At 46.1% G+C, this 27335-nt stretch overlaps 1 protein-coding gene across 1 annotated transcript in view; it reads left to right on the top strand.

The window, feature by feature from the left end:
• The window catches only part of CHL1 (cell adhesion molecule L1 like), a 98032-nt gene that overhangs the window by 18988 nt on the left and 51709 nt on the right, over window positions 1-27335 (top strand). The window contains exons 2-4 of the mRNA XM_053989270.1: window positions 22129-22318; window positions 24239-24344; window positions 25952-26142. Of these exons, the coding sequence (XP_053845245.1) occupies window positions 22228-22318; window positions 24239-24344; window positions 25952-26142 (388 nt within the window). The 5' untranslated portion in view covers window positions 22129-22227. The remainder of the gene's footprint in view (window positions 1-22128; window positions 22319-24238; window positions 24345-25951; window positions 26143-27335) is intronic.

Genomic DNA, 27335 nt, shown 5'->3' with positions numbered 1-27335 from the left:
CAGGGATGCCTTCCACTGTCCCAGGGTGCTCCAAGCCCTGTGCAACCTGGCCTGTGTTTAAAATTCATTAACTATTGAGAAATGTGGGTTTTGTTGTTGTTGTTGTTGTTGGGTTTTTGTTGTTGTTTTTTCTTTGGGTTTTTTTGGGTTTTTTTGACTAGGCTGGAAGAAACCTTCAAGCCCATCGAGTCCAACCCAGCCCCAACACCTCAACTCAACCCTGGCACCCAGTGCCACATCCAGGCTTTGTTAAACACACCCAGGGATGGTGACTCCACCACCTCCCCGGGCAGCCATTCCAGAACTTTATCACCCTTTCTGTAAAAAACGTTTTCCTGATATCCAACCTAAATTTCCCTTGGTGCAGCTGAGGCTGTGTCCTCTGGTTCTGTCAGCTCCTGGAGACAGAGCCCAGCCCCAGCTGAGCACAGCCACCTTTCAGGAGCTGTGGAGAGTGCTGAGGTCACCCTGAGTCTCCTTTTCTCCAGGCTGAGCACCCCCAGCTCCCTCAGGTTTTCCTCACAGGGTTTGTGTTCCCAGCCCCTCTCCAGCCTCAATGTCTTTGTCTGTGTTAGGAGGGGAAAGAGAGGCCCTGGGCCAGCCCTGGGCACTGAGTGTGCCAGGGGGTTTGGGGTGGCAGGAGGGAGAAGGGAGGGGATGTCAAGTCCATGATAAAACAGCAGCCAAGGTGACAGGGATGGCTTTGCATTTTGTTTCTTAGAGCTGTTTATATCCTCTCTCTCACCTTCAGAGCCCCATTGTGTGTCTGGGTTGTTGTCTTGCTCCTTTATAGTCCCAAATCAGCTTTCATGCAACTTGCTATCCTGAATTTTCCCCTTCGGATGTAATATTTTTGTTCTGTCATGTGCTCACAGAATCACAGAATTATTTGGGTTGTGAGGGACCTAAACATCATCTGTTTCCACCCCTGCCATGGCAGGGACACCTTCCACTGTCCCAGGTGCTCCCAGCCCCAGTGTCCAGCCTGGCCTTGGGCACTGCCAGGGATCCAGGGGCAGCCCCAGCTGCTCTGGGCAATCTCAGGGCATCCCCACCCTCTGAGTAAAGAATATTTTCCTAATATCTAATCTAGCCCTGCTCTTTCTCAGTTTGAATCCATCCCCCTTGTGCTTCCCCACATGCTCTTGCAAATAATCCCATTTGTTTCTGAGTGTGTGTTCAAATGTTGACTGCCCACTGTCCTTTAATGCCAAATATTTTCCAGGAAAATGGCACTTGAATGCCATGGGTATTTCTGTGGCAGTTTCCCCAGAACAGGAGCACCCTCTCTATAACTGTGTGTGAATTTTTTGTGTTTTACCCTTACTCAGAGCTTAGTTCGTGCCATGATACCACAATTATCAGTTGTGTAACTCCCTGAGGGCATGGTCTTACTTCTGCTGAGGGAAATCAGCAGCAATTTGAAAATCAGTATTGAAAATTGGTTTTTTAAGATGGGGAAAAGGTGTAAAAGTTGATTTTATTTATGAAGTATAACCATTATTTATGAGTATTGTGTTCGTTGGCTTGTTATTATAGATTCTTGTCATGGAAGTTGCATCTTATGGGTCTGGGCATTTTCAAATCCAAAGTTCCTCACAGGCAGGTTAAAGAGAATTCTACATCAGAGGCATGTTCTCCCCTGAAAGTAACTGCACATTCTGCTTCCTGTGTGATTAAATATTTTGCAAAATGATTTAATTTAAAGTTTGATTTGGAAGCAAACTGTTAGGTTTGTGCAAAGGCAGGCCTGCAGTGCAGCAGACACCTGGGGAGGTGATTGCTCTTCTCTGTTGAGCTGGAGTTTGGCCGTGAGTAGTAAAAAAAAAAAAAAAAATAGAGGTTGAACAAATGATAGAATGAAAGATATTTTCATTTCATATCAAAAAAACTTTACCAAAATCCAGATTTCTGACACGAATGCTGATTTCTTACCCCTGGGTGTTGTGTTCACAGCCAGGAGCAGGGCATGGGTAATTCAGGGTGGAGGGAGGAGCTGGAATAGCACCAATCCTAAGGACAAACTCCAGCACTTGATGAAAAAATAATACAATCAATTAATAGATAATCAAGTGTTAATAATTGAAATGAACTTGGCAATGAGCTTTTTTAATATTTAAACATTATTCTGATAGATGAAAATGAATCACAGTATCACCTGTCTGTCTGGAGGGATGCTGAGGAGAAATTCAAGTCTGCTCCTTAGTACAATGGATGTGAAACCCCCTTGAGCATCAGCTGATGTTTTGTGGTTCAGAATGCATTTCCAAGGTGTTAGCTCCATTTTTGCATGCATTCAGGGAAAAAGAGCATCAATATCTGCAATGAAATACATTTGAAAGGAGTTGGGGCTTGCTTTTGGTGGATTTTTTTGTTTGTTGGTTTGTTGTTTATTTTGTTTTGGTGGGGCTTTTTTTTTTTTTTTGGGTGGAGTTTTGTTGTTATTGTTGTTTGTTTGGGTTTTTTTTTAGGTTTTTTTTTTTTTTTTTTTTTTAGTATTCAGAGGATGTTGCTTTTATGTTGCTGCTTCAGGTGACAGGGCAGCAGAGCCTGTCCTTGGCTGTGACCCCAGGATTTTTGGGGTGCCCAGCCCTGCTGGGCCAGTCCCAGCTGCCTCTGGTGCTGACCCATGGCAGTGCATGGAAAATTCTTGCAGCTGCTCTGGCTGTTTGTGGCAGGGTGAGCCAGGCTGGCTGTGACACCTGAAATCTGGAAGGAAAGAAAAGCAAGCCTGCACAAAGCTGCTCCTTCAGGTGAAGGAAGGGAAGAGTTGAAAGATGAATTTACAGAGTGGTGACTCTTGATCATTGCAGCTGTTTCTGCAAAGGTTCTTCAGCACACGTTCATTTGAAATTAATTTCTTTGCAGTATTTCAGTTCTGTAAATTGCTTCAACTAACACTGCAAAAAAAACCTGGAGGATTGGAATTTTGGTATGTATTTTATTCATCAAACCTGAATGCAGGTGTTAGAATTCCTCACTGGACTGGATTTTTTGCTAAGGGCAATGAACAACTTTGGAAAATTCAATAGGTACCAGGTCACCAAAGGAAGCAGAGCAAAAACTACATGAGATTATTTTGGAATAAGGAGTAAAGAAGGAAGCACCTTGATCTCAGATTCTGGATTTATACATGCATGACTTTTCCAGATAATTTTAACCTCATAAATTCATAGCAATTAATACATTTCAGCCTTGAAACTCAAAGATTTTCCAGCTCCTTAGAAAAACCTGTTTCTGTTGTCCTCATCCCCTTTCCCAGTTCACCTTTCCACTCTAAATGCAAAAATTTATTGGCAGCAGTTTGAATTCCAGCAGTTGGTGCTTTATTCAGTGACTCTGCAAGAAGGGCTGGGATCCAAATTTGGACTCAGGAGAGAATCCAGAGGTTTTTATCCACCTCACAGAGAGGAGCACTACACCCTTCTTGGAGAGTTGTTCTGGAAGACATTTATAGTAAAAGGTGGTTGAAATAGTTTGGAAATTAGGACTGTGCCAAAGGGGGAAGGGATCTGAATCTCTGGGAAAAAAATCTTTATGAAATGGTGCCCAGTTTTGTGTTCCTTGTTTTCTGTCCTGACCTGCTTTAATCTTGTTTTAATTTTGCTTTAATTTGTTTCTTTGGTTGGGGGGATGTGTGGTAATGGAGGTGAGCGTTTGACAGACAATGAACCATGTAATGACAGTGATTAACATTCACAAAAGGTAATTCAGGTGGGAAAAAGCTCAGCAAGTCTAATAAATGCTTCCAGAGGAGGATCTGCCTCTTAAGTTCTTGAAGGGAAATACACAAACCACAAAAAGAAAACCCAAAACCCCCTCTGGAATACTCAAATTACCCCTGGAGATTGGGCTCACAGATTATTGGTGGTGTTTAATGTGAGCAGAGCATCCAAATCCCTGGAAGTGTTGGTCCCCATCATGTCAGGTGCCTGGAGGAGCTGTCCTGCAGGGATTGGGGACTTTGTGCCCCTGCTCTGGGCTTCAGCTGCTCAGAGCTTTCACCCTGCTGAGTCCCAAGGTTTTCAATGAGCTGTGCATGAGTGAAAGCCCTGAAATTGTGAGTGAAATAGAAATTAGGGAATGTTTTTTGTGCTCTGCAGAAGGCAGAGCTGGGCTGGGGAGCTGGATGGGGTCTGATGTTCAGACAGCTTTTAGCAGGACTGGTCCTGTGCTGGCTTGTACAAAGTCACCTCTGACTGTCTGTTCTGGGCATGTCATCTGCCACAGCTGCTCTGTCTGCTGGCCATCCCTGTCCTTCTGGACAGATTTATGTCACACCCCGTCCCTGCACCGTGACCAATGTCATAGGAAACAATGAAGGAAGCAGATGCACATTATTTCTTAATTATTATTACTTTATTGCCATCTATAAATAATTTCTCTTTTCCCCTCTCCAGAACCAGGCTCATATTTGTTTTCTTTTTTCCTTTTCTTGTTGTTACTCTAATGGGCTGTCTCAGCTCCACAGCCATCAGAAATCTTGGCTTGATGAGGCTGCTATGAAACATTTAAAGATTTAAATTATAAACTCAGAGGGAGAAAACCAGTGATGCATGATTAGTTGAAAGTTTTAAACATAATAGTCGTATTTTTCATATGCATGTACAGAAATGGCTTATGTCAACTGTAATGTGATTTTTAATACATATTAATAGAGTCTGTTGCAATGTGGATGGTTTGAACACCTTTTGGCAGATGGCTGTGGTATTAGAATATGCACAATATAAATTAGTCACTTAGGGAAAGAAAACAATGCTCGAGTGCTAATGTTGACTGTGCTCAGAGATGTGGTTCCAGCACATTGCTCCTGCAACCAGAAAAGTTAGAAGCAGGATTAAATTTGCCAGGGAGATGAAATAAATGAACAGATAAACTCCTGTGTCAGAAAGGAGCTCGCTGTTGTTACAGCTTGTTCACATCCCTGGCTGTGTCCCTGTCTTTTAGCTCCTGTCCCTTTAGAGGTCAGATGGTGCAAAGCCAAGGCTGGGCTCAGCTCATCCCTGCAGGGCTGGAGGGGAGCAGCATCTCCCACGTGGAGCCCCAGGGCTGTGAGGTTCAGGTGTGCTGGATGTGAGGGATGGAGCAGCTCTGCTGGGAGGAAAGGCTGCGAGAATTGGGATTGCTCAGCCTGGAGAAGGCTTTGGGATGATCTAACTGTGCCTTTCAGTGCCTAAATGGGCTCCAAGAGAGCAGGTGAGGGACTTCTGTGAGGGCCTGCAGGGACAGGACAGGAGGGAATGACTTCAGACTGAAGGAGAGTAGGTTTGGATGGGACATTAGAAAAAAAATTCTTCCTAGGGAGGCCCTGGCACAGGGTGCCCAGAGCAGCTGTGGCTGCCCCTGGATCTCTGGAAGTGCCCAGGGCCAGGTTGGACACTGGGGCTGGAGCACCCTGGGACAGTGGAAGGTGTCCCTGCCATGGCAGGGGGTGGAACTGGATGGATTTTAAGGTCCCTCCCAACCCAAACCCTTCTGTGATTCTCTGTGGAAGGTGGCAACCACTGTCATTAAAACTGATGTGGGACATGAAGGAAGTTGATGGCTGAGCATTGTCTCCTTTTTGCTTGGTGCTGTTCAGAGAACAGAATTAGCCGGTGATGAATCTGCGAGTCCTGTAAGTGTATTCCACCTTCCAGGTAGTGGCCTGACAAATGGCAGGGATTTTGTAGGAAATCACTTTAGCAAACGCTAAAGGGCACTCATCTCTGAGCCAGAGTGCAGCAGCTGCTTGGGCAATTTATTGCTGTGCTCAAATTCCTAATCAAGGAGCTTGTTTGTAATCGCTCTGCCTGGTAACCCTGGCATGGCTGGGGGAGCCTAGGAAGAGACATTTAAAAGCAATCTGCATTTTCTGCCTTGGAAATCTTCAGAGCCATTCTCATTCCTCGAGTTTCCAACAGGAGAGGCAGGAGCTGTTGGCTCCTGCTCGATCAGGATGATTGTCAGGGTGCTTAATGAGCTTCGTGCAGAGCTTTCGGAACATATGTGTGCACTGAGAACCTGGCTGCTGCTGGCTGGGCAGGCTGCTCCACAGGCAGCCTGCCTCTCCTGAGCCTTGGAGCATGTCAGTGTTCCCAGACACCCATTTGGCACTAGGGCTGATCTCCACTACCTCGAGCTCATCCCTTTGAACATTGCTCCGTGGCAAAGCCAAAGTGGAAACAAATTCTAGCGTGAATCACAAGGTGTGAGCAAACTGCCTCTTTTTACTGGATAGGGCTGTGTTTTCTCTGGAAGGAGAATTGTGCTGCAAACCTTTGAAAAGGAGCTTTGGGAGGTGAGGTGGTGGCTGATGGGAGTGCACAATCACAGGCTGACAGGTTTGCACTGTGCTCTGACACGTCGTGTCAGGGCTGCTGGAGATGGAGCCGAGCTCTTTGCTGGAGATGCAGCAATTGCAGATGGAGTGATATGTAATTTACTGAGCTGCTTGTTAATTCTGCAAGGTGATGAAATCTCCTGGGCATATAATTACTACAAATGTTTACTTGACTCTACCACATAGCTTGACATTATGCTCCACAAGTTTGTACCTCACTGAAATTACGGCCTGGCTATAAAACGCCACTATTAGGCAGCAAAATATTAAAGAAGTATGGATGAGATTAAAGACATTTTTAAAAAGCTTTCTACGCCTTGGAATTACAACCATTCATCCCATCTCCTGCTGGTTACACACTTTATAATAGCTATTGTTTCCACGGCTGGGGTTTAATTTTCCTCAGCACGTTGGCAGCGCTGGTGATCTCAATAACAATCCTCCCAGCAAGGCTGCGAGGGCTGCAGGGAGGCCAGCGGGGAGCAGCCTGACTGACAGATATTTGAAGCCTTTTTGTGCTTCAGGATTAGTGAAACGTTCCCAGGCAGAGCTGTTGGAGTGGGTGATATGTGGGATCCTGGCTCTGTCACCTGCAGGGGAGCTGGGGTGGCTTTGGGGTCAGGTTGGTGTCGTTCCTCCCTGCAGGTGACACTTCAGCCTGTGATCCCTGAGGAGCTGGGGCAGAGGAGGTGCCAGATTTCCCTCTCACTGCTCGTGGCTGAATTGCTGCTCAGGGGCTTTTCAACAACACAGGTCAGCCCCAGAGTGCAGGTTTGTGTTTGAGCTGAATATTTCGGGGTGTAGGGGTCGGCAGCAGGTGCTGGGTGAGGCTCTGGGACGTGTTCTGCGACACCATTCCCATCTACACAGCAGTCACAGCATCACTGAGCTTGGAAAAGCCCTCCAGGATCACCGAGTCCCAGCTGTGCCCCATCCCCACCCTGTCCCCAGAGCACTGAGTGCCACCTCCAGGTGACACCTCTGGGGATGGGCACTCCAACCCTCCCTGGGCAGCCCCTGCTAATGCTTCTCCACCAGGTCTAACAACAGATGAGCCACACTTTGCACCAGTCTGGAGTCCTGGATTGTCCCTTTGGATAGGGAGAGGTGGTGCTAGAGACAACACTGAGCTCCTGGGATGGCTCCTCCTCACCTGCAGATTCCTTTCAGCAGCCCTGGAGCTGATTTTGCAGCAGGTGAGAGCCGCTCCCAGACGCTTGTGATGCCCAAACTTGTCCTGGATTATGGAAGCTTAAAGTATTTGTTGAAAACACTGATTTCTCTGAGTGTGAAAGTGGTATCCTTTGTGCCCAACAAGCTTCTGGGAGCCCATTTAAACATTAGCCACGTTGAGAATGGAAACAACTTTCACTGTAATAAAGCCAAAGTTGCAAAATTAGAAATGCTGTCATTACAAAAGAAAAGCAGACACAATTAGGAAACAGAAACTTCATCTGTACCTGGATTAGGAGCTGCTGAAGGCATTACCTCCAAAGGAGGAATCTTGTTTGTCTTTGCTTTGGTGAGTTCAGCCTGACAGTGCTTGGATTTTGAAGAGGTCTCCTGGGGGTGAAAGCCCACCCTGGAGACTTCACTCTTTAATTTTTAATTTTCTGTCTGCTCCATAATGTAAGGGACATTTTAGAACAGCTCTCAGGCTTCCCTGATTCCTGAACTGATCTGAAAGATCTCTGTGTGTTGTCAGCTTGGATTTACCTGCCTGGTGCCCAGGAGAGTGCCAGTGACCTTGGTCTGTGCTGAATGGATCTGAGGGAAGCAGAGGGAATGGGGATACTGCTGTTTGCTGTTCCTCCTAGGAAGCACACAGCATTGCAGTTCTTTGGTGATGTTTATAAACATGTAAATCACATTAATAAATCCCCCCAAGAAAGATCTTCCTGAGACAGGTAACAGAGAGTGGCCCCAGCCCTGCTTTTCTTCACCAGTTGCTTCTGTTCCTGGAAAGGCAGCGAGGTGTTGTGGTGCATGAGTGGAATTTGACAGGTTTCCCATGGAAACAGAAGATGAGATTTTTAATTCTTCTTTGCCTGTGAAGCTGATGTCAGTCAGGAGCATCTGTGCTGTCCTCAGAGGATACACCCCGGTGTAGACTGGAGTAAGTAAGGGCTGAGTCCTCCTGTGCCCAGGTGCTGAACAGTTTGTACAGTCTTGTCTGCCTCAGTGTGTCTTATTGATATATATATTTAAAATTGCTTGGTGATATGATACTGGTTTTTCTTTTTGAAATTAATTCCCTCTGTGGCTCCAGCCTGGGGAGTTCGGGCAGGTTTGAAATATTCTCAAATGCAGCATTTGCTGCTTTGCTCTCTGATCCCCCCAGACTGCCACTGCCATCACAGGCTCCCCAGTTCCCTGCTCGGGGATTGAGACCAAGGCTCTCTTTCATTTCTTCCCCAGTGAGTTCCTGTTCCAGCCTCACAAATTCTCCCAAGTCCCCGTGCTGCCTGTCTCTGCTCAGCACTGATCCCTGCCCAGCTGCATTCCCAGATTTTGCCAGATCTATCCCTCTCCCAGGATGTGTTCCTCGCTCACAGACGTGGAGCAGCAGCTGCTCCCAGCCTCGTTTACTCCCCAGCCTGGTGTTGCTGCATCAGCCTCCTTTGGTGTTGCTCTCATTTCCTTGTGTGCTCCTCCTGCGGCCTCCTTTTTCCTGAAACCTCCCCGTCTCCATCTCCATTTCACACTCCAAATCCTGTGCTCCTCTGTGCTGCTGCTGCTCAGCACTTTTATCCCTTCAGCCTCATGGAATCGTGGAGTGGTTTTGGCTTGGAAGGGACTTAAAAGCTCATCCACCCCCTGCCATGGCAGGGACACCTCCCACTGTCCCAGGCTGCTCCAAGCCCTGTCCAGCCTGGCCTTGGGCACTGCCAGGGATCCAGGGGCAGCCCCAGCTGCTCTGGGAATTCCATCCCAGCCTCTCCCCACCAGCACAGGGAGCTCATCCCTTGCTGCTTCCTCATTTCTGCATGGAGGGGGACCCCGAGTGTCTGTCCCAGCTGTTGAAACAGCTTTGCTCAAAAAGCAAAAAGTTTTTGCTTCCCTTTTTTACCTCCAGTGTCAAACTGGCTCTGATGAAGAGTTGTGCTTCATTTTTTTTCACACTGACTTGGCTCTGCTCTTTCCAGTATGGAAATAGGTGAGAATCTCAGTCACACCTGGACCAAGTCAAAATGATTCAAGGCACCTCTGCTGTATGAAACATCAGTTGGAGCTTTTCCCCAAGCAAGTCAAGCCTTTGCTGGCATTGGGCCAAGCCATTGCCTTTAATGCTGTTCCCAGGGTTACCTGCTGGGAGGAACAGAGGGAACAATTCTGTGCACACCTATGGCAGAGCAAACCCAATGCTTCCCTCATCCCGCTTGGGAAATACCCTAGAACATCCCAGAGGCATTGCTGGACCTGGCTGCTGACTAGGAAGAAATTCTGAGAGCAACAAATGTGCAAGAAACCTGTTTGAAATCTGTAGTTCTCAAGAATTCTCTCATTCACGTCATGAAACTCACCTCTATTTCCTGCCTCTGTGTAAACCTGCTTAGTATGGGTTGTGGTATCATTTACCTGATCTATTCCTCTGTAATTGGTGGGAGAGAAGGAAAAAAAAACCCCAAAAATCTCTTTATGAAGTGCTCTGCCAATTTACCATGCCATAAAAGAGATATGCCATAGTTAATACTAAGGTCTAATTATGTAAATGACATAATTTAATAATCATTATTAAATCCTAGCAAGCTCTATTTCTTTTCCTCATTGCTGATGGTTGTCCCTGATAGGAAAATGTCGTGATGCCTATCATAAAAATGAATTTTTGTGGGGATTTCACACCATTGCAGGGGCTTGGAGTGCAGGAGGCCTTGCAGGGGAAGGCGGAGGCTGATTCCTCTTATCTCTGCAAGAACAAATGTTGTCCACAAGGAGAGCAGGGAGGGGAGAGAAAACTCTCACAGCAGCAAATATTTAATTAAAAAAGCTGCTTGGGCCAACTAGTTGTGGCAGCAGCTGCTTAAACAGAGATCTGTCCTCTAAATAACTTCAGCTAAGTAAAGGGAGGAAAATGAGAGTGGAGGGGAAAGCTCCAAGGGCTCGTGCTGTAATTGCAGAAGTGGGTTTCATTTCTGCATTTCGGTGTCTTCAGTGGCCATGAGCTCCTTCTCTGCCTGTCTGGAAAAACAGGATGCTTCAAGCTCTGGGAGTTTTACAGAGGAGAATGTCAAGAAAGCCAATGCACACCTGCTGCCTGTATTTGAGGTGTACAGGAAGGAAAGCAAAAACCAAAAGGAAAGGAAAAGCAGGTACCTAAATTGCCCTCCAGTTAGTGGGCATTTCCTCTGGGTTGTTTCTAAACCTTCTTGTGTGGCCTTGGGAGATCTTTCAACCCCTCAGGAGCTGAGGGAATAGATTTAGTTTTGCTCAATTTCCTTCAAAACATTTTCCCCTGGGTACTGGGCAAACAGGTAAATCATATTTTTCCAAGCAATCCTGGTTTTCCAAGGCTTTTAGGCTGTTTGAACAGTGTGTTTTGCTGCCTGTGTTGCTTCCTCATTGTTTTCTGCTCAGCCACCTAGCTGGGGTCAAATTGTACCTCTAAAGATCAACTGTGCCTTAAAATACACCCAGGGCTCGTGGTGTGACTGAGGAAACATCTCCTGTGATCACCTGGAGGTACTGCAGTCACTGACAGCTGCCTCTCTGCACCCTGCCAGTGCTGAAAGGGATGATGAATGTGGATCCCGAGGAGAGAGAAGCAGAATTACAGAGTCTCTTCCCTTTCTTTCACAGCTACAGTAGATATATTCAATATATTGTCAGCCAGCTGTCTTCAGTGTGGTTGATAGATGTTTTGATTTAGTGCCTTGGAAAAAGAAAAGGTATTAGTGGAGAAAAGCAACTGTTGCAGCTAGAAAATCATTGGGGTTTGGAGTGTTTTGAATGATGCTTTTCCCTTACAATGGTAAAACTACTAGAGCAAGTGCAGAAAATTGCTACTGTGCTCAGAAATAATCCTCACCTTATCAACAACTTGATTTCCCTGAAAGCTTTGCCAAGAAACATTTCCATTAACAGAAGCTGTAGGAACAAAATGATGACCAGATAAATGGCAGTATTATGCTGCTTGGGAGAATGTCTCAGGTACTCCTGGTATGATTCTGAGCTCTTTCCTCTCTGGAGATCCTGAGAAAAATTTGTCCCATCTTCGTCATGAGTCTCTAAAAACGAGCTCCTAAAAAATGCAGGTGAACAAAGAGTGTTTCCCCTGTGGCTGGGCTGCTGAATGTGTGGTTTTATTTAGCCTTATTGGGGGTTTTGTTGAGCTGCGAAGTTCTTCATGGAAAAAGGAAACTGTTGGAGATTCCAGGTGAAAACAGGGAAAGTAGGAAGTGCAGAATCAGGATGAATTATCCATGAGTCTCTAATGCCATCCTGTTTGCTCAGCTACTCAGATTCCTGACGCACAAACTGGGCCAAATCCTACAATTATTGCCACAAATCAATTCCTGTGGTGCTACTGCCTTGGCAGACTGTGAATCCCACAGGATCCTGGTAGAATCAGACCAAGATTCCCAAACTGAGAGATGCTGCTGGCTGTCCACACAGGCACATGAGGATTTCAGAGTGATGTGGATGGTGTTTCACTTGTACCCTTAAACGCTCCCATGCAGTGTCTGTGTGAAATCATTACATTTCACTCGATTTTTTTTTCCCCCCTAAGTAATCCCTTGTATCTCTGGCAACGTAGAAAATGTTGGAAGCTTAATGGCCTTGACTTATCAGGAAAAGCAAGTGTGGGGAGATCCTCCAGGAAGCTGCAAGAGCTAATCTCTGTTATTACACAGAAGCAGGAGAATCAGAGGCAGGCAGAGAGAACAGAGCCTGCCTGCTGTGAAACTCTCCCTGGTCACAAGTCACTGGCTGCAATTTAAATTAGGAACATGCCAGTGTCCCAGTGACTTTCACTGCCATTGTGCTGAGATGCAGGGTAAAACTGAGAGAGGAGATTTGCTGCACTTTTGGGGTCAGTTTGTCTTGGGGTTTAAGATTTTTTTTTGTGTGAAGCCCGCCAGGATTTTTCTCTCGAGGTCTTGGGAATCCACTGAGCATCTCCTGAGTCCCTGAGGCAGAAAAGCTCTGTGAGTGTGCATTTCTCCTGGCACAGATGAAGCAGGGAGCTCAGATTTAGGGGTTTTGATATCGGACAGTATTGCCAACGTTGTACATCTGAGTGAGTTCACCTGCCTGGGATGCAGCAGGCAAAGATGATCCTTAATGCATTGAGTGGGTATAATAGCTGCTTTCTGCTGTTTATAGAGGTAGTTTATTTGCAATTAAATCCCTTTTCCCCCCTGTTCATGTCACCTCGTTACCAGCACAGGGAGCTCTCCAGCAAACACAAACCCACCTGTGAGAATCACCAAGTGGAGCCCTCGGTGCCCTGCAGGGGTTTCTGCCATTGCCAGGTGATTTTCCTGGCGCTGCCATGGCTCCTGTGCCTGGACTGGAGCCCATCAGGGGCTGGGTGTGTAAATTTTCCCCCTCCTTTACCACCTGAGAGAGTGCAGGGTTCCTTCCACGGCAGAATCCCCAGGAGCCCTTGGCTGTGCCTTTGGAGTGTGATCTGTGCTGTTCTCCCTGAGCTTTCTGCTGACTGAACAATCTCATTAGCCCCAGGCCTGCCAGAGCTCTGCCTGGCACGTCCCTGCCCACGTTTCCCAGTCAGTGGAGCTCTCCTGGCTCTGTGTGTGCCAAGGTTGTGCTCCAAGCAGGAGCTGGCATGGCTCAGACTGGCTGTGGCATGTGCTGGGTTCCAGGAGAGCCTTTCCAGGTGAGGCAGGGCTGCTTCAAGGACACCTTGCTTTACTAGAACTCATGTTTGTTCATATTAACAGGAGAAAGCTCATGATTTGCCCATTATTATGTGTTTTGAAAGAGGCAGGATGAGAGTACAAAAGAAGCAGGCACCTTTGCAAATTCCTGTTGAAATTTCAGAGAATTTGCATCACCTCTGTTGGCAGAGGCTGTCATTGGCAGTCTCATCTGAGCACAAACTGCAGCCTGCTTTCCTTTCTTTTCTTTCCCTTCCCTTTGTGCCTGGCTGCCACAGCCTCATCCCCATCACCCACCCCACCTGCTGCTGTCCTTTACTTTCTGCTTCATGCTTGACCTATGAGCTGAAATGCTAATGGCTGTTGAAAATCTCAATTAATATAAAACTAGTTTCAGCCAGAAATGTGCTAAACTCGTTTAGGAGATGTAGCATCTCAAGGAAATGCAGAATGGCAAAAGCCTCAGACAACAGCTGAATTTTTAACAGGCTGTGCTTTCAGGTGTGTCTGCAAAGCTCAGATCTGGGCTGGTTTGTGACCAGCAGGGAGGATGATGGTCACTCTGTGTTTGTAGGTCATGGCATTCCTCTGCTACAGCGTTATCTCCTCGTGCTGGAGTAATTCCTGTGTTTCCATTGGTTAAAAAAGGAATGATGTGTGGCCAAGCCTTCAGGTGAAGGGGATAAGCCAGACACAGTGCGGGGATTAGGCTGCTCTTACATCTGTAAATATGCATATGTAAAACCAGACCCTCATTTTATGGTGACTTGTACAGGAGTCATGCAAAGTACACTTTATAGTCCAGTGAAGGAATACAGTCTAAAATTTTAACATTAACAAAAGGACTTCTATGAACCTCAAACAATACACAATAATTCATTATTTAAGATTGAAACTTTATCTTTGCAAAGCATACATCTAGGACTTTTCACATCTTGAACTATCAGTAAGTTCTAGTTCTTTCTTGTTCCTTATGATAAATATAAGTGTATTCACTTGGTTCTTAACTTCTTAGCTTCCTATGAGAAGGTTTAGAAATTTCCCAGCCTTTCTCAGCTTTATGGCTACTTTCTGGGGCCTTTTTGCACTTTCTAAAGTCTTTTACCTTTTTATATTCCTACACATGGTACGTTTAATTCCACTCTAAATACCCTAGAAACTTGCTAATTAAATACTTGTGGGTTTCTCAGAAGTCTGCACAATATTGTGCTGCAGGATGTGGTACGCACACCTCAAGTACACTACATTAAATCCAGATTTTCCCCTGAAAGAGAGGTTGGTGCCACAGTAGAACTGGAAGAAGGATTAAAGGAGATGAATGTAAAAATATGGATTAGTTTCCACTCAGGAAAAGATTGTGTCTAGTGACCTAAACTTGTCTGTCACAGGAGCTGCTGTAGTGGCTCAGTGCTCAGAGCTGCTGCTCAGTTAACCCAGTCCAGAAATGAACTGGAGAAGGAGCAGTTTTATGTGCAGTGAGGATGGGCAGGGAAGCAATTAATTAAAAGAAAAAGATACTTAAATTTATGGAGGAAAGACCTGTTGGTATTAAAGAGCAGATCTGGCTCAGAAAGTCCCCAGACAGCTGCAGGAGGACGGAGGATTTCTGTTCTGAGCCACTGTGGGGTGACCTGCTGTCCCATTTCCCAGCTGTTCTCTTCAGATCAATACAGATGTTGGTGTTTGCTCACCTATTTAAGGACTTCCATCAGGGCAGAATTTGGTGCAGGTCTGTGTGCTCCTGCTGGAAGGAGTGACCACGTGGCTGGTTATCTCAATTTACTGGGAGGTGCCATGTCAGTAATGTCATCACTGAAGTTTCATGAGGTGGCCGTCATCAGCAACAGCCCAGCCACAGCTCACATTCATTCCTTGGGCCATGGAGAGGCTAAAGCAGGTGTTGATTTCCACCCTGGGTTTTCTTGGGAGTCTTTATTGCAAGTGCTGTTCAGAGGCCTTTCGAGGTTCCAGCAGGTCTGATGGGGCTGGCAAAGCTGGGCTCCTGAGTGTCTTTGCAGGTTACAAACCCCATTTCCTCATCTTTCCATCCCTGTGTGTGTGTAAAAGCCATGCAAAGCTGCAAGAAATGTGGTCCTTGTGCTCAGTGCTTCAGCTGCCAGATGGACAAAACCAATTAAATCAGCTCTCCAGGTGCTGGGCCATTATGTGGGCAGAGATATGACCAGGAGAAATCATTTATTGCTCCTTTCAACCATTTCAGAGCATAGGCTGTGATCTGATGAGGCTTGAGGGGATTGCACGTCAGGGTTTTGTTGGGATCAGCTGGGAGCAGATAAGGGATTATTTGTGGGAATGGAGAGCTGGTGCTGGCTGCCTTTTCCTGGGGTCACACCCTTGGATTCCAAGATGCTCGTGCACCTCTTGCTTCCCCTCAGCTCAGGGTAGATCTCCAGCAGAGACACCAGAAATTGGGTTTACACAGCATCAGTGCAGCCAGGGGACAGCACTATCTGTCACCTGCCCAGCCCACGGCTGACCTGCTCTCCCAGACAGCCAGGACCTGGCAGGCTGGCCCCCCAAATTCCTTATTTATTCCTTAAAACTTTGGCCCAGGGAAATTAATTATATTGTGCTCTTTATTGAATTGAGCGTTTTACTGCTGCATTGTGCTCCAGCCTCGCATACATATTCCTTTGTTGATTATATTAATTCCATTTTTAAAGTGGTTTTTTGGTTTGGAATTTAGAAGGCTGATGGATTACAAAATTGGGAAGGTGCAATAGTTGCAATCACAGTTGAAACACATAAAATTTTGTGAAATAATGCTGAGGTTGTGTAACTACACTGAAAACTTTTCCTTTAGATGTGCTGTTTGATAATGTTTACGAAGTCCTCGGCAAGATAAATAATGCATGGACTTTTCTCACTAAACCTCCTGAGAGTGGAACTGCATCTAAACCAAAAATATCTCCGTGCCTGTTGTGTGCTGCAGTGGGTTTGGAAACACTTTGCCATGGAAGGAAGAGCAGCTTTCTGATTTGGGTGATTATTTTAATCACCTCCAGCATATGCATGGGCTGCTTTTTTAAGGACTGAAAACATCCCAAAATAGGTGACTGGGGAGGAGTCAAGTGAAGGTTACCCCCTCCCTGGTACTTACACTGGGATGTCAAAAGCTTTTAGGGGAACAGCAATGCCTAACACTGACACCTGAACTAAATGGGCTCCTTATGAATATTCCCTCTCTTTTCCAAACTCCTGAGTGACTCTGCACCTTGGGGGCTTTTCAGGGGGAAAAAAAAATCTAGAGCTGCATAAAAACTGGTGCTGGGGCAGTACATTTACAGCAGAAATGCAGCAGAACCTCCACATTTCCCAGCTAAGTGGTGAAGGAGGGAGCTCAGTGAGGTGTGGAGAAGCTCCGAGGGGATGGATTCCTTCTGTGAGCCTGGATCCCAGGGCTGCCGTCCCTCAGCTGGGAGCTGCTCTGGGAACACTTCGGAGCACATTTCCACTTTTGGAGCACATTTCCTTTCCTTACCTGGTGAATTTTCCATGCCCCACTTGCTGGAAAGCTTTGCAGAGGAGCCCCTGTGCTACAGTAACTGTTGATTTTTTTTTTCTTTTTTTTTTTTCTTTTTTTTGGTGTTAGGGTAGGGATTGACAGTTCTTGAGATGGTATTTTGTGTTTGGACTTAGATGTTTATTATTTCGTCTTTATATTACAGTTTTATAAGTTGTGAGTTTTACGGTATTTTATTCACAAGCTATAAAATGATTTAGCACTTATTTCTGTAAGTTTTTTTTAAGGAAAAACTATTTAATTAAGAAATGACGCTTAAATTATTTTTACTTTTAACTTAATGAATTGCTTATGTCTCGTAATGTGGACTTTTTTGTTTAATTATAAAATATTACTTAAACTTATGAAGAAGAAGAACTAGTTATTATTTTAAAACGTCTATTTTAGTTTTATATCTATTATTATATTTTAAAACTTTAAATTTTCTATTATGTGATATTACACACTTCCATTTAAACTATACACTTATAATCTTAGTTTTATTATTTAATTTTGGAAGTCTTCTCTATAGCTTCAGGTTAAATGTAGTGTTTTCTTGAGGGTCTGTGTTTTTCTATACAGAAAATTTAAAATGTTCAGTATCTAGGGTTCTAACAATTAACAATTCCATGTGGGGAATCATTAAACAACCAAACTTTTATTTCTTCCTAGCAAAAATATTTTTTCCCCCAGATTTTTTTTTTTCCTTTTGTTCCACAACTGGGGCCACAGGGGAGGCTGTAATTTCTAATTACAAATATTTACCAGTCCTGACACATCCATGTCACTGAGAAATTAAACCTGGTTCTAGCAAATGAAAAGCTTAGCCAAGGGATGCACCAGTGTTAAGCTGTGGGGATCCATTACTTTCCTCAAGATTTGAACTGTACAGGACTTAAACAAGGAATATTTGAAGAGGGGACCAAAGAGCTGACGTTGATGCCATATTTAGCAGTGCATTATAATTTCTCTTGGAAGCGGTAGACCAGTAATCTGGGAATTTTGGCTGTCATCCTGCTCCTATTTATGAGCAATTTTAATGCAGTAATTACATGCAGAGAAAATTGTTCACTAGGTTGATGAGATAAATGGAAATTTAATCTTTTTTTCTTGTTTGGTTGTCCAATATTTTTATGGCATCCTTCTGGAAGCAAGGGGATATAATAAAAGAATCTGGAACTCCATTGCTCCTTGGAAATCCTGATAGTTTGAAAGATTTGCTCAGTGTAAGTTAAAGGCAGCTCATTAAACAAACAAATGAGCTGTCCTTAGAGCAATCAGTATTTACTATTAACTGAACAGAACAGTAAATAATGAATTGCAGGTAAGGAACTACAGATAAGTATTTGCAGTGAATTCAAATTACTTGACTTAAGCCTGAGGCAGAGAAAAGCAAATAGAAAGTCAGAAAGAGAAGGAGGAGGGGGGAAGAAGAAGGGAGAGGAGGGGTTGCAAATGTAACATTTGCTGTAGCAATCCCTGTTCATTTGTGGTGCAGAAGAAAGGTTTTCCTGGGAATCTGGTGTCCCCATCCCTGGTGCAAGTGGTGCTGCAGAGAGTCCATGTGAGAGCAAAGGAGGATGTGGAATTCCTGGGGGAAAAGAGAAGAGGAGGCGTGGGGAGACCTTATAAATTTTCCCAGTACCTGCAGGGGGGTTACAAGAAGGCTGGAGAGGGGTTTTGGACAAGGACATGGAGGGACAGGACACAGGGAATGGCTTACCAATGCCAGAGGGCAGGGATGGATGGGATTTTGGGATGGAATCCTTCCCTGTGAGGGTGGGCAGCCCTGGCACAAGGTGCCCAGAGCAGCTGGGGCTGCCCCTGGATCCCTGGCAGTGCCCAAAGCCAGGTTGGACAGGGCTTGGAGCAGCCTGGGACAGTGGAAGATGTCCCTGCCATGGCAGGGGCTGGGAGAAGATGATTTTTAAGGCCCCTTCCAACCCCACCCATTTTGTAATTCTGTAAAAATCAGGACTCTGGGCCTGACCCAGCTCGGAGAGCAGGGCTGATGTTTTTCCCAAGGTCAGGATTTTGCAAGTGGGTCCCTGGCTCTGTCCTACCCCAAGGACAGAGCTGTGCTTTGGCACCAGCGAGACCAAAACCTGCCCACGGCTGCCAAGTGCCTGCACAGCTCCCTCAGTCATTTCTCCAAATTACTTAGGCAGCGAAATTGTTCATTTGCTGGGAGCTGGCACACGTTGAGAAGTTTGGCTTTGGAGTTTAATCATCGCTGGAGTGAGAGATTGTGCTGCCTGGAGTTTGGGTGCGTGGCTGTGTCTGAAGGCAGGATGGATGGGCTGTCTGGGGGATATTGCTCATTAAGGAAGCAGCTCGGGGTGTTTTGGGTGCTGGAGGTGAGAGGGAAGGTTGGGGATTTAATCAGGATCTCTGCAGTTTCACCTGAGGCCTGCTGGGATAGCCAAAGGCGTGACAGGCATCCTAAACACCAAAGCTTGGCAGCCCTGCCTAAATGTCACCTTAAAAAGGTGAAGAGCTTGGCCCATCCTCTGCAGGGAGGATGAGCCTCACCTGGCTGCCTGCTGGGCACAGAGGAGGGAGCAGTGAGTGGGGCACGCCAGGGGAGATGTGTGTGAGGTGTTGGCATTCCATAACCAGCCTCTGCTACTCCACCAGGGATGGGAGACATAGGAGCACGAGGCTTATCTTGCTGGGAGGTTGTCACAAGGTAAATATCTCTGCAAAGAGCCTCTGGCTTGATTCCCATCACCCCAGGACTGCACCTCCTGGAATCCCCTCCCAATAAGCCAGCCCAGGTCCAAGGCAGTGCAGGGAGGTTCCCAAGTGGAATTTTATGCTGGGTGTGCACAAGTCCATCACTGCTGGTCCCCCTGTGCTGCCTGCTTCCAAATGCTGCTGCTGTCAGCCCCCAGCATTAGTATTCAAGCCAGGGAACAGGAGTGAGGTGCTAGACAGGCCGACTAATTACAGCAGCCTGCAGAGGCAAGTCGGGCTGTGCCACATGATGAAGGATATCCTGCTTACTTGGAACGTTGCTGCTCTGCTGTGGCACTTCATTTAAAAAAAATAAGAAAAATAAATAAGGTGTGAGCTAATTGGTTTGGTTAAGGAATCGAGCTGTGCTCTTGTGTTTTTTCCTGGATTTAATCTGAATTTATACAATGCTTTGTGACACTCATCTAAAACGAAACTTGCTGTGACCTTAGCAAGCTGCACACCTCCTGTAGTGCCAGCTCCCCTGCCTCTGGCTGGCATCCTGACCTGCCTGCTCCTGTCCCCAGAGCTGTCAGCAGATGGGGGAGAGGAGGCTCTCGCTGCCACCAACGTACCATCTGCAGGCAGCAAGGCTGCTCAGGTTTTTATGAGCCTAAATTGCAATTCTGCATCCAGAGGGTTTTCTGTCAGAGCATCTGTTTTACTGCCATGACACAGATCTGGGGCTGAGCGTGTGCCAGGAGCAGGTGAGGAGGGGCAGAGCCCCATCCTGCAGTGACAGCAGCCATCAGGTGGCTGCTGGCTGGGGCTGCTGCGTGTCCTGTGTGTCCCCTGTGCTGTCACACAGCCCAGGTTTGGGCAGGCTGAGCTTTGGAAAGCTCTGCTGCTCAAAAGGCAGAGCCAGGAGAGCTCCAGCTGAGGGAATATCTGCCACAAACAGAACTACTGGCTTTGCCTGATTCTGGCTGATTTACACCCAGGATAGCCTGGGGGTGCCAGCTGAGCCTGTCCCCTGTCCCTGTCCCCTCCAGTGCCCTTCTGCAGAGCGGGGCACTAAGCAGATTAGTCAGCTTCTTCCATCAGCAAATACTCCAGGCCTAAGATACTTAAAAGACATCTGGTTTTTAGCCTCATTTCTAAACAAATGAGGCTTATGTGATTATGGTGTCTGTCGCTTGCCCCTCGTTGGCCAATTGCAATCCTCAGCCGGGGATTTTGGTCTCACAGATGTGAACTTCCAGGAAGTTTCCGTGGGCTGGTGTGAACACAACTCATCCTGGAGGGAGGGCCACAGCACACGCTGTGCTCATCCTGGAGCTGATGTGAGAGGGAATGTGCTGGGGGAGAAAAATCTCTGTTTGTAGGGAAAAGCAGCCATGAGGAGAAAACCCCCATGGGCTGGAGGGGCTGAGCTCTGCCTCTGCTCCAGCTGTGCTGGGCAAGCACAACCATCCACAGAGCCACCTCCTGCTGTCCCCACATGCCAACTGCTCCTGTGATCCCGGGATTGCTTTTCTGATCCCTGGATTAACGGGCTGGGATGTGCAAAGATACAAGAGCTGTGTGTGAGGCAGGCTCAGCTTGGCAGGGGTTGCCCTGGTGAGCTCTGCCCGTGGGCTCGCTGCCGTGGGGCAGAGCTGGCCAGGCCATGCCAGCCTGGGCTGCCTGGTGGGCCCATGGCTCCTGCACAGTGGCTTTGTCTTCAGAATTGTTCTTTCACTGTTATCCTGACAACTGAGGTCTAAATTCTCCTGGGACTGATGTCTCTTAGCCCTGTCAGAGGGTGCACAGGTAAACACAGCTTGTGCTGGTTAATAATTCACTCAGGGGCTGTGGATGAAGTTGGTGATTGGAATCCTCTGTGCACCCACTTTTGCAGAATCCCAGAGTGCTTTGGGTTGGAAGGGGCCTTAAAAATCATCTTCTCCCACCCCTTGCCATGGGCAGGGACACCTCCCACTGTCCCAGGCTGCTCCAGCCCCAGTGTCCAACCTGGCCTTGGGCACTGCCAGGGATCCAGGGGCAGCCCCAGCTGCTCTGGGCACCTGTGCCAGGGCTGCCCACCCTCACAGGGAAGGATTTCTTCCTGATGTTTCATCTAAATCAGAATTCTCCCCTTTACTTCTCTGTGAATTTCACTTAAATTCTCATTAGAGCTGGATCTGTCTCCTTTTTGCAGCTGCACAACATTTTTACTTTGTAATTCAGAACCTAAGGATGTCCAATGGAATGTGTAAAACCCACGTAGAGTAGTTCTGGGACTGTGGGGAAAAAGCAAAGGTTTCATGTTCTGGTTCCTAGTAATGAACTAAATGAGATTATGTCCTTCTTTGAGCATAAATGAAAGATAAAAGACAGATGAGATTTATGAACAAGGTCATTAGTGTACCAAATTTCTCTCATTAGATCTGTTACATTACTTTCCAACTTACACAACTCTCATTAGAAAAATTTATGAACTGGAATGATTACAAATACACCATGTTCTAAACCATCCTTACTTTTAATTGCCAAATGGCAAAAAAATAATCATATTTCTGTGCTACAGTAGAGCTGTACTTTTGTGCATGTGTTTCTTTGTTAGAATTTAAATAGAGGTTGTTCCTGAAGCCAGGGGATGGGGCGAGAGGAAAATGGACCATTTATTGCAATTCAGCCACAAACCTGAGGCATTGCTTTAATTGTATAACTGTGTCAGACCCAGGTTGATATTGCAGGCTAATATTACTGTTTGTTCTCCTCACCAGACTCCCACTCTCACATCCCTGTGCCTGATTTGAAGTGACAGTGAGCGGAAGCATAAGGTATCTCTCATTCTGTTTGGACTCCTTGTTTACAGAAGAGTGATGGAGATGCTATTAAGCACAAAAGGCATCACCATATGCCTGTTTTTCTTTGTATTGAGTTTGGCAGCAGCTATTGAAATACCATTATCAGGTGAGTTGTAGCTATTTGCTGTGCACTTTGCTGTTTTGTTTGGTATTCCTTTGCAGCTATCCCTGAAGGAAAAGTACTAAATCCTCCTTTCCAGTTGTGTTCCACTCGGAATTTAATCTTGCCACAATGTGGCCTTTGGGAAATTCGGGTCTGATCAAAAACTAAGCTGTCCTGTTTGGGCCTGCTTAAATGGAGCAGTAAAGTTGTCTAATAACATCTCTCTGGTGTTTGCCATCCAACACAACGCTTAGCTCCGAGGCTTTGGGTTTGTCCTTCACTTCAATTCCTCATTTTGGCTCTGAATCCCCCTGAAGCTTGTTTGATGTGCCTATATCCCTCCTTCCATGTGGTGCAAGCTGCCATTCCAGCCTGGGGAAGGAGCAGGTGGATGTCTCAGAGCCAGTGTTGGTCCCCAGAGGAGGATTTCACACTCCGTGCCCTGCCCCGGGGAGCAGCTCCTGCATCCCTCGCCGGCTGGGAGGAATTCAAACTGCTTGTTTTACATGGATCATGAGCTTCCAGGACACGTGTAAAATATGGGATGAGACTCACAGGGAACAATCCAAGGAAAGCCAGAGGACCCCTCTGCCTGGAGTACAGCCCAGACCTCCCCAGCTTTGCATTTTTCAGACATAAATGGACCAGGAGTGTTGAAAACTGCATTTTGCTTTGTTGTTTCCACTGCAAAAAAAAAAAAAAAAAAAAAAAAAAAAAAAAAAAAAAAAAAAAAAAAAAAAAAATCAAAGCAAAACTCAACAATATTAGGGTTTGTGAATTATGGTAGGGTAAAATAAAGAAGTAAACCTAAAGAAGAATAAATTTAAGCTCTTTTCAGGGTCTCAGAGTAGGACATGGGCCAGTTTCAGGGCATCCTGTGGATCTGCCATGAGCTCTTAGCACTCTGGAGCCTGCCAATAGCCGTGGCTGCAAAGAGGAAGCCAACCAAGCAGGTTTATAGGATATTTTTGTAAAACTATCCATATTTTCATTAGGAGGTAGAGGTTTTTAGGTTTTTTTTTCAGGAAGGAACTTCAGTGGCTCCTTGTGTTTCAATAAAGCCAAAGTGGAGCTGTGACTGTAAAGCATCCACTGGGCATCCACTGCTTTTATGAACCTACCCCAGGGAACCACCTAACCCTTAATTAGCTGTAATGAAGCATTTTATTTCATAATAAAAAGTTATTTCTGATCAGTGGAGCTGGTGGGCTTGGAAGTGTTCAGCTTTGAGACCATGGGATATGACAAGACACCGCGTTTCACTCCAGCTCTCAGCTCCCTCGACTTAAAGCAGCACCCAAAGAGCATTTTAATTCTCTTCCTGGCTGTTTATAACAATGGGGTGATCCTATTATCCCAGCTCCACTGCCGGGAACATTCTCCTTCCTCTGTTACACAGGCTTTTGCAACACTTTAATTCCCTCAGAAAAAGCGAAAAGTTTGTGCAGCCTCGGTGCGTGACGGTGCAGCTGCACCCCGGGGCAGACATGAATCCAGCCTTGCAGTCCATGGGTTTTCCTGGCAGTTTTAGCCAGGATGGAGGCAGCAGTTTGCTACTTCGTGTGTGTGCATCTGAGTCTGGATTAAATCCAGTGGCTGGCTTCACCTATGAATCAATTTGCCAGGCCACAGCCCCGTGCTTTGGCTTGGGCTCTGGCGTGGTCCCAGCTCCCCTCTGCCCCGGGTGGGTTTGGAGGGGAGTGAGGGTGGGCACTGTCCCTCTGCCAGGCCTCTCTTTGGCCACGGAGGCAGTGACAGTGACCAGAGGGTATTGTCCATGCCAGGGAGGAGATGATCACCTTTTTCCCAAGGCAAGCCTCACTTTCTGCAGGAATAATGCAATCCTGCCATTGTCCCTCTCCACTCAAGGGGAGCCCATTTTGGCTGGAATGCTGTTTTAACCCAATTCCTCTTTGTGTTCAGTTTCCCAGCTTCCAAGCATCACGGAACAATCCCACACCCAGGTTGCCTACCCCTTTGATGAGGACTTCACCATTAAATGTGAAGCCAGAGGAAACCCCCAGCCCACGTGAGTACTGCTCGGAGAAGCAAACAGAAGCTGAGCTTGCTTTTAACCTTTGCCAGACATTTTTGTGTCTGTCAGGAGCTGCTGCACAAAAACCTGCTCATCATCCTCAGTGGGGTTAAGGTTTGGCTTCCCATTCAGGCCATTCAGCTTTTGTTGCTCCATCACTTCCCCTCACCCTGTGAATAGGTATCAACATGGTTTTCCTTGCTGGGGGATGTTTCATTTCTCTGGCACGTGCCAAATTCACCCCGTGGTTTTTTAAAAAAAATCTTGTCTGGGTTGTGCTGCAAAAGATGGGCAGTGTCATGGTAATCAAAGGGGCCCAGCTGTTCCTCTGCTTCTTCCACAGCAACCCTAAAAATCCCAAACACATTAAACTGTGTATTCAAACACCACATTTGCATTTTATCAGATGCCTTGTCTGTACCTAACATCAGTAGGGCCGTGGTGATGGTACAGATAGACACAGAAGGAGTTCTTCAGATAAATATCCAAAGATGAGCTCTGTGCATTTTGCACCAGTGTGGAAAAGAGAAAGATTTTTAATGAAAATGTGATTAACAAGAGTGTAATAATAACAGTAAAAACTCCTCCAGAGGCTTTCACCACTGGATGGTGTTTGGGCTAAATTAATAGCTGGTTTGAATGCCATTTTTTCCCTTTAATCCTTCCCTTCTTCTTTCTTTGCAATACAATTTAAACTCTAAAAGACATTCTTTTATTTAGATCAAGGCAATTTGGTAATTTTTAATTGAGCTCTGAATGGGGATTTGTAGCATGATAACAAATTCCCTTTGTCCCACTGTTTGTCAGTGCATCAATGAAAAGTTTCCTGGTGTATTTAAATGATGTGGTAGTGCCTGTTAGGTGAGGGGATCCCCTATTCCTTCCATCATGGAGCAAGGATCCCATATTCCCTCCATCCTGGAGCAAGGCAGTTTTGCCAAGACCAGTGAAGTACCAAAACAACTTTTTTTTTTTTTTGTTAATTATTTATTCTCTTAAAACCAAAAAGAAAGGTACATCTGCCACTAAATTGATGATACACTGTAATTCCCAGCTGTCTGATTTTAAATCAGGTTAGGCAAACCTCAATCCATCTGAGAACTGTGGGTACAGGAACAGCATTGCTCAAAATCACCCCCCAGCAGCATCAAAACTACAAATGAATCTATGGCAAGGAGAACCTCAATGGAATCACCTCAGGTTCTTCTGAGTCTGCCATGGTGGAGGGTGGGAAAAGCTCTCGTGGATCTTTGCCATTCCAAAGCAGCAATTCCACTGCAGCCAGAGCCTTTGCAAAGCTGCAGGTGCTGTCGGTGCGCGGCTGTCCCAGATGTTCTGTCTGTCACGGCCCTTGCTCCGAGCTCTGTGCTCTTGTCTCACGTCACAGCCAAGAAAAGCAGAGTGTGTGGAAGGAGGGATGTGCCCGAGGGGCAGCACGAGGCAGAGGAGCACAGTGGTCACTCTGCCATTCAGCTCTCTCCTCTTACGTCCACTTTTTCCTTTTATTTTGCTAAAACCCCCTTGGCCCGATATTTACCCCTCATTAATACCAAAATGCTGTCCTGGGGCCTGCCCACTGTAACATTTCTTTTCCTTTCCAGCTTTAACTGGACTAAGGATGGAAAACCATTTGATTTATCATCTGACCCGAGGATAGTTGCATCTAACAACTCTGGAACTTTTGTGATCCAAAACCGGGGAATCATCAACAATTTCCAAGGGAAATATCGCTGCTTTGCATCCAACGTGCTGGGAACTGCCATGTCAGAGGAAATTGAGCTGATTGTTCCAAGTAAGGGCTTTATTTTTTGTTTGAATTTGTGGTTATTATTTTATTATTAAAATGAGAACTATCTTTCCTCAAAATTAATGGGAAAGAAGCAGCTCACTGAGGTGGTGCATGACAAAACATGAGTTGCTTGTTATTCAGTGAACATTCAAAGAAGAAAGTGGTGTTTTCTTCTTGGAATAATCTAATTTATTTCCTGATTTTGAGGACAGAAACCAAATCTGGATGCAGGATTTCAGACCACTGAACTAGCAACTCCCACAGGTTATTACTGCAAAATAGCAACGGATGCAAATGTTTGAAAACTCCAGGGGAAGCGATTTGATCAGCTGTGAGTTCATTAATCTGATGTCAGCAGCATTCAGGGTTTGGGATAAATACTGATGGGGAAAAGAATAAAGCCCTGGAACTAAATGGAAAACAAGCTTAAAAATAAAGCAGGGAAAAGTACTGATCCTAGAAATTTGTGCTTCCACTATTAGCACAGAGGAAGGAAGAGGGGGAGATGAGGGATTAAGGACCAGGTTTGTAGAAGTGGCATGAAATTTATGGATAGAATCAAAGAATCATTAAGGTTGGCAAAAACCTCTTAAAATCATTGAGTCCAACCCTTAACCCAGCCTAGCCAGGTTCAGCATTCAACTGTGTCCCAAAGCTGAAACAGCTGCTTTGTACCAATCCATTTAATCACCTGTGGTTTGGAATATGAGCACACATTTTGGTTCTAAATTCAGGATTGAAACATACTAAATGAGAAGAGGAAAATCAGAAGGAGAATCTTCCCAGAGGGAGTAGAAAGAACAAGAAACTCTCCCAGCTCCATGTTGGAGCAGGGTGAGAACCTGAAGCAGGTTTTATGATGCAGTTCTGATGCCTTGTGCAGGCTGGCCTAGAGCAGAGGCTGGGCAGAGTCACAGAATAAAGCAGGGATTCATTCAAAGGATCTCCTCCATGGATCCACCTTGGGCAGCACCAGAGCCCAGCCAGGGCTGCACCCAAGAGGAACCAAAATGGTCCCAAAATGCACGAGTGCTCCCGGGGGCTCTCACTGGGATCAGCTCTGCTCCATTTGCACCTTGCAGTTCATTGTCCCATTCCAGCTTTAGCCCAGGCAGCCCCATCCTGCTTGTTTTTCTCTCTCCAGCCCACGCTGTTTGTGCTCCTGGGCCTGAGATTTGGCTCATTTGCCCTTGGTG

Source organism: Vidua macroura, chromosome 13 (assembly GCF_024509145.1).
Source record: "Vidua macroura isolate BioBank_ID:100142 chromosome 13, ASM2450914v1, whole genome shotgun sequence".
Classification (NCBI taxonomy): domain Eukaryota; kingdom Metazoa; phylum Chordata; class Aves; order Passeriformes; family Viduidae; genus Vidua; species Vidua macroura.
Note: the sequence above shows the minus strand (reverse complement) of the source record. Positions and strands in the feature narration are given on the sequence as shown.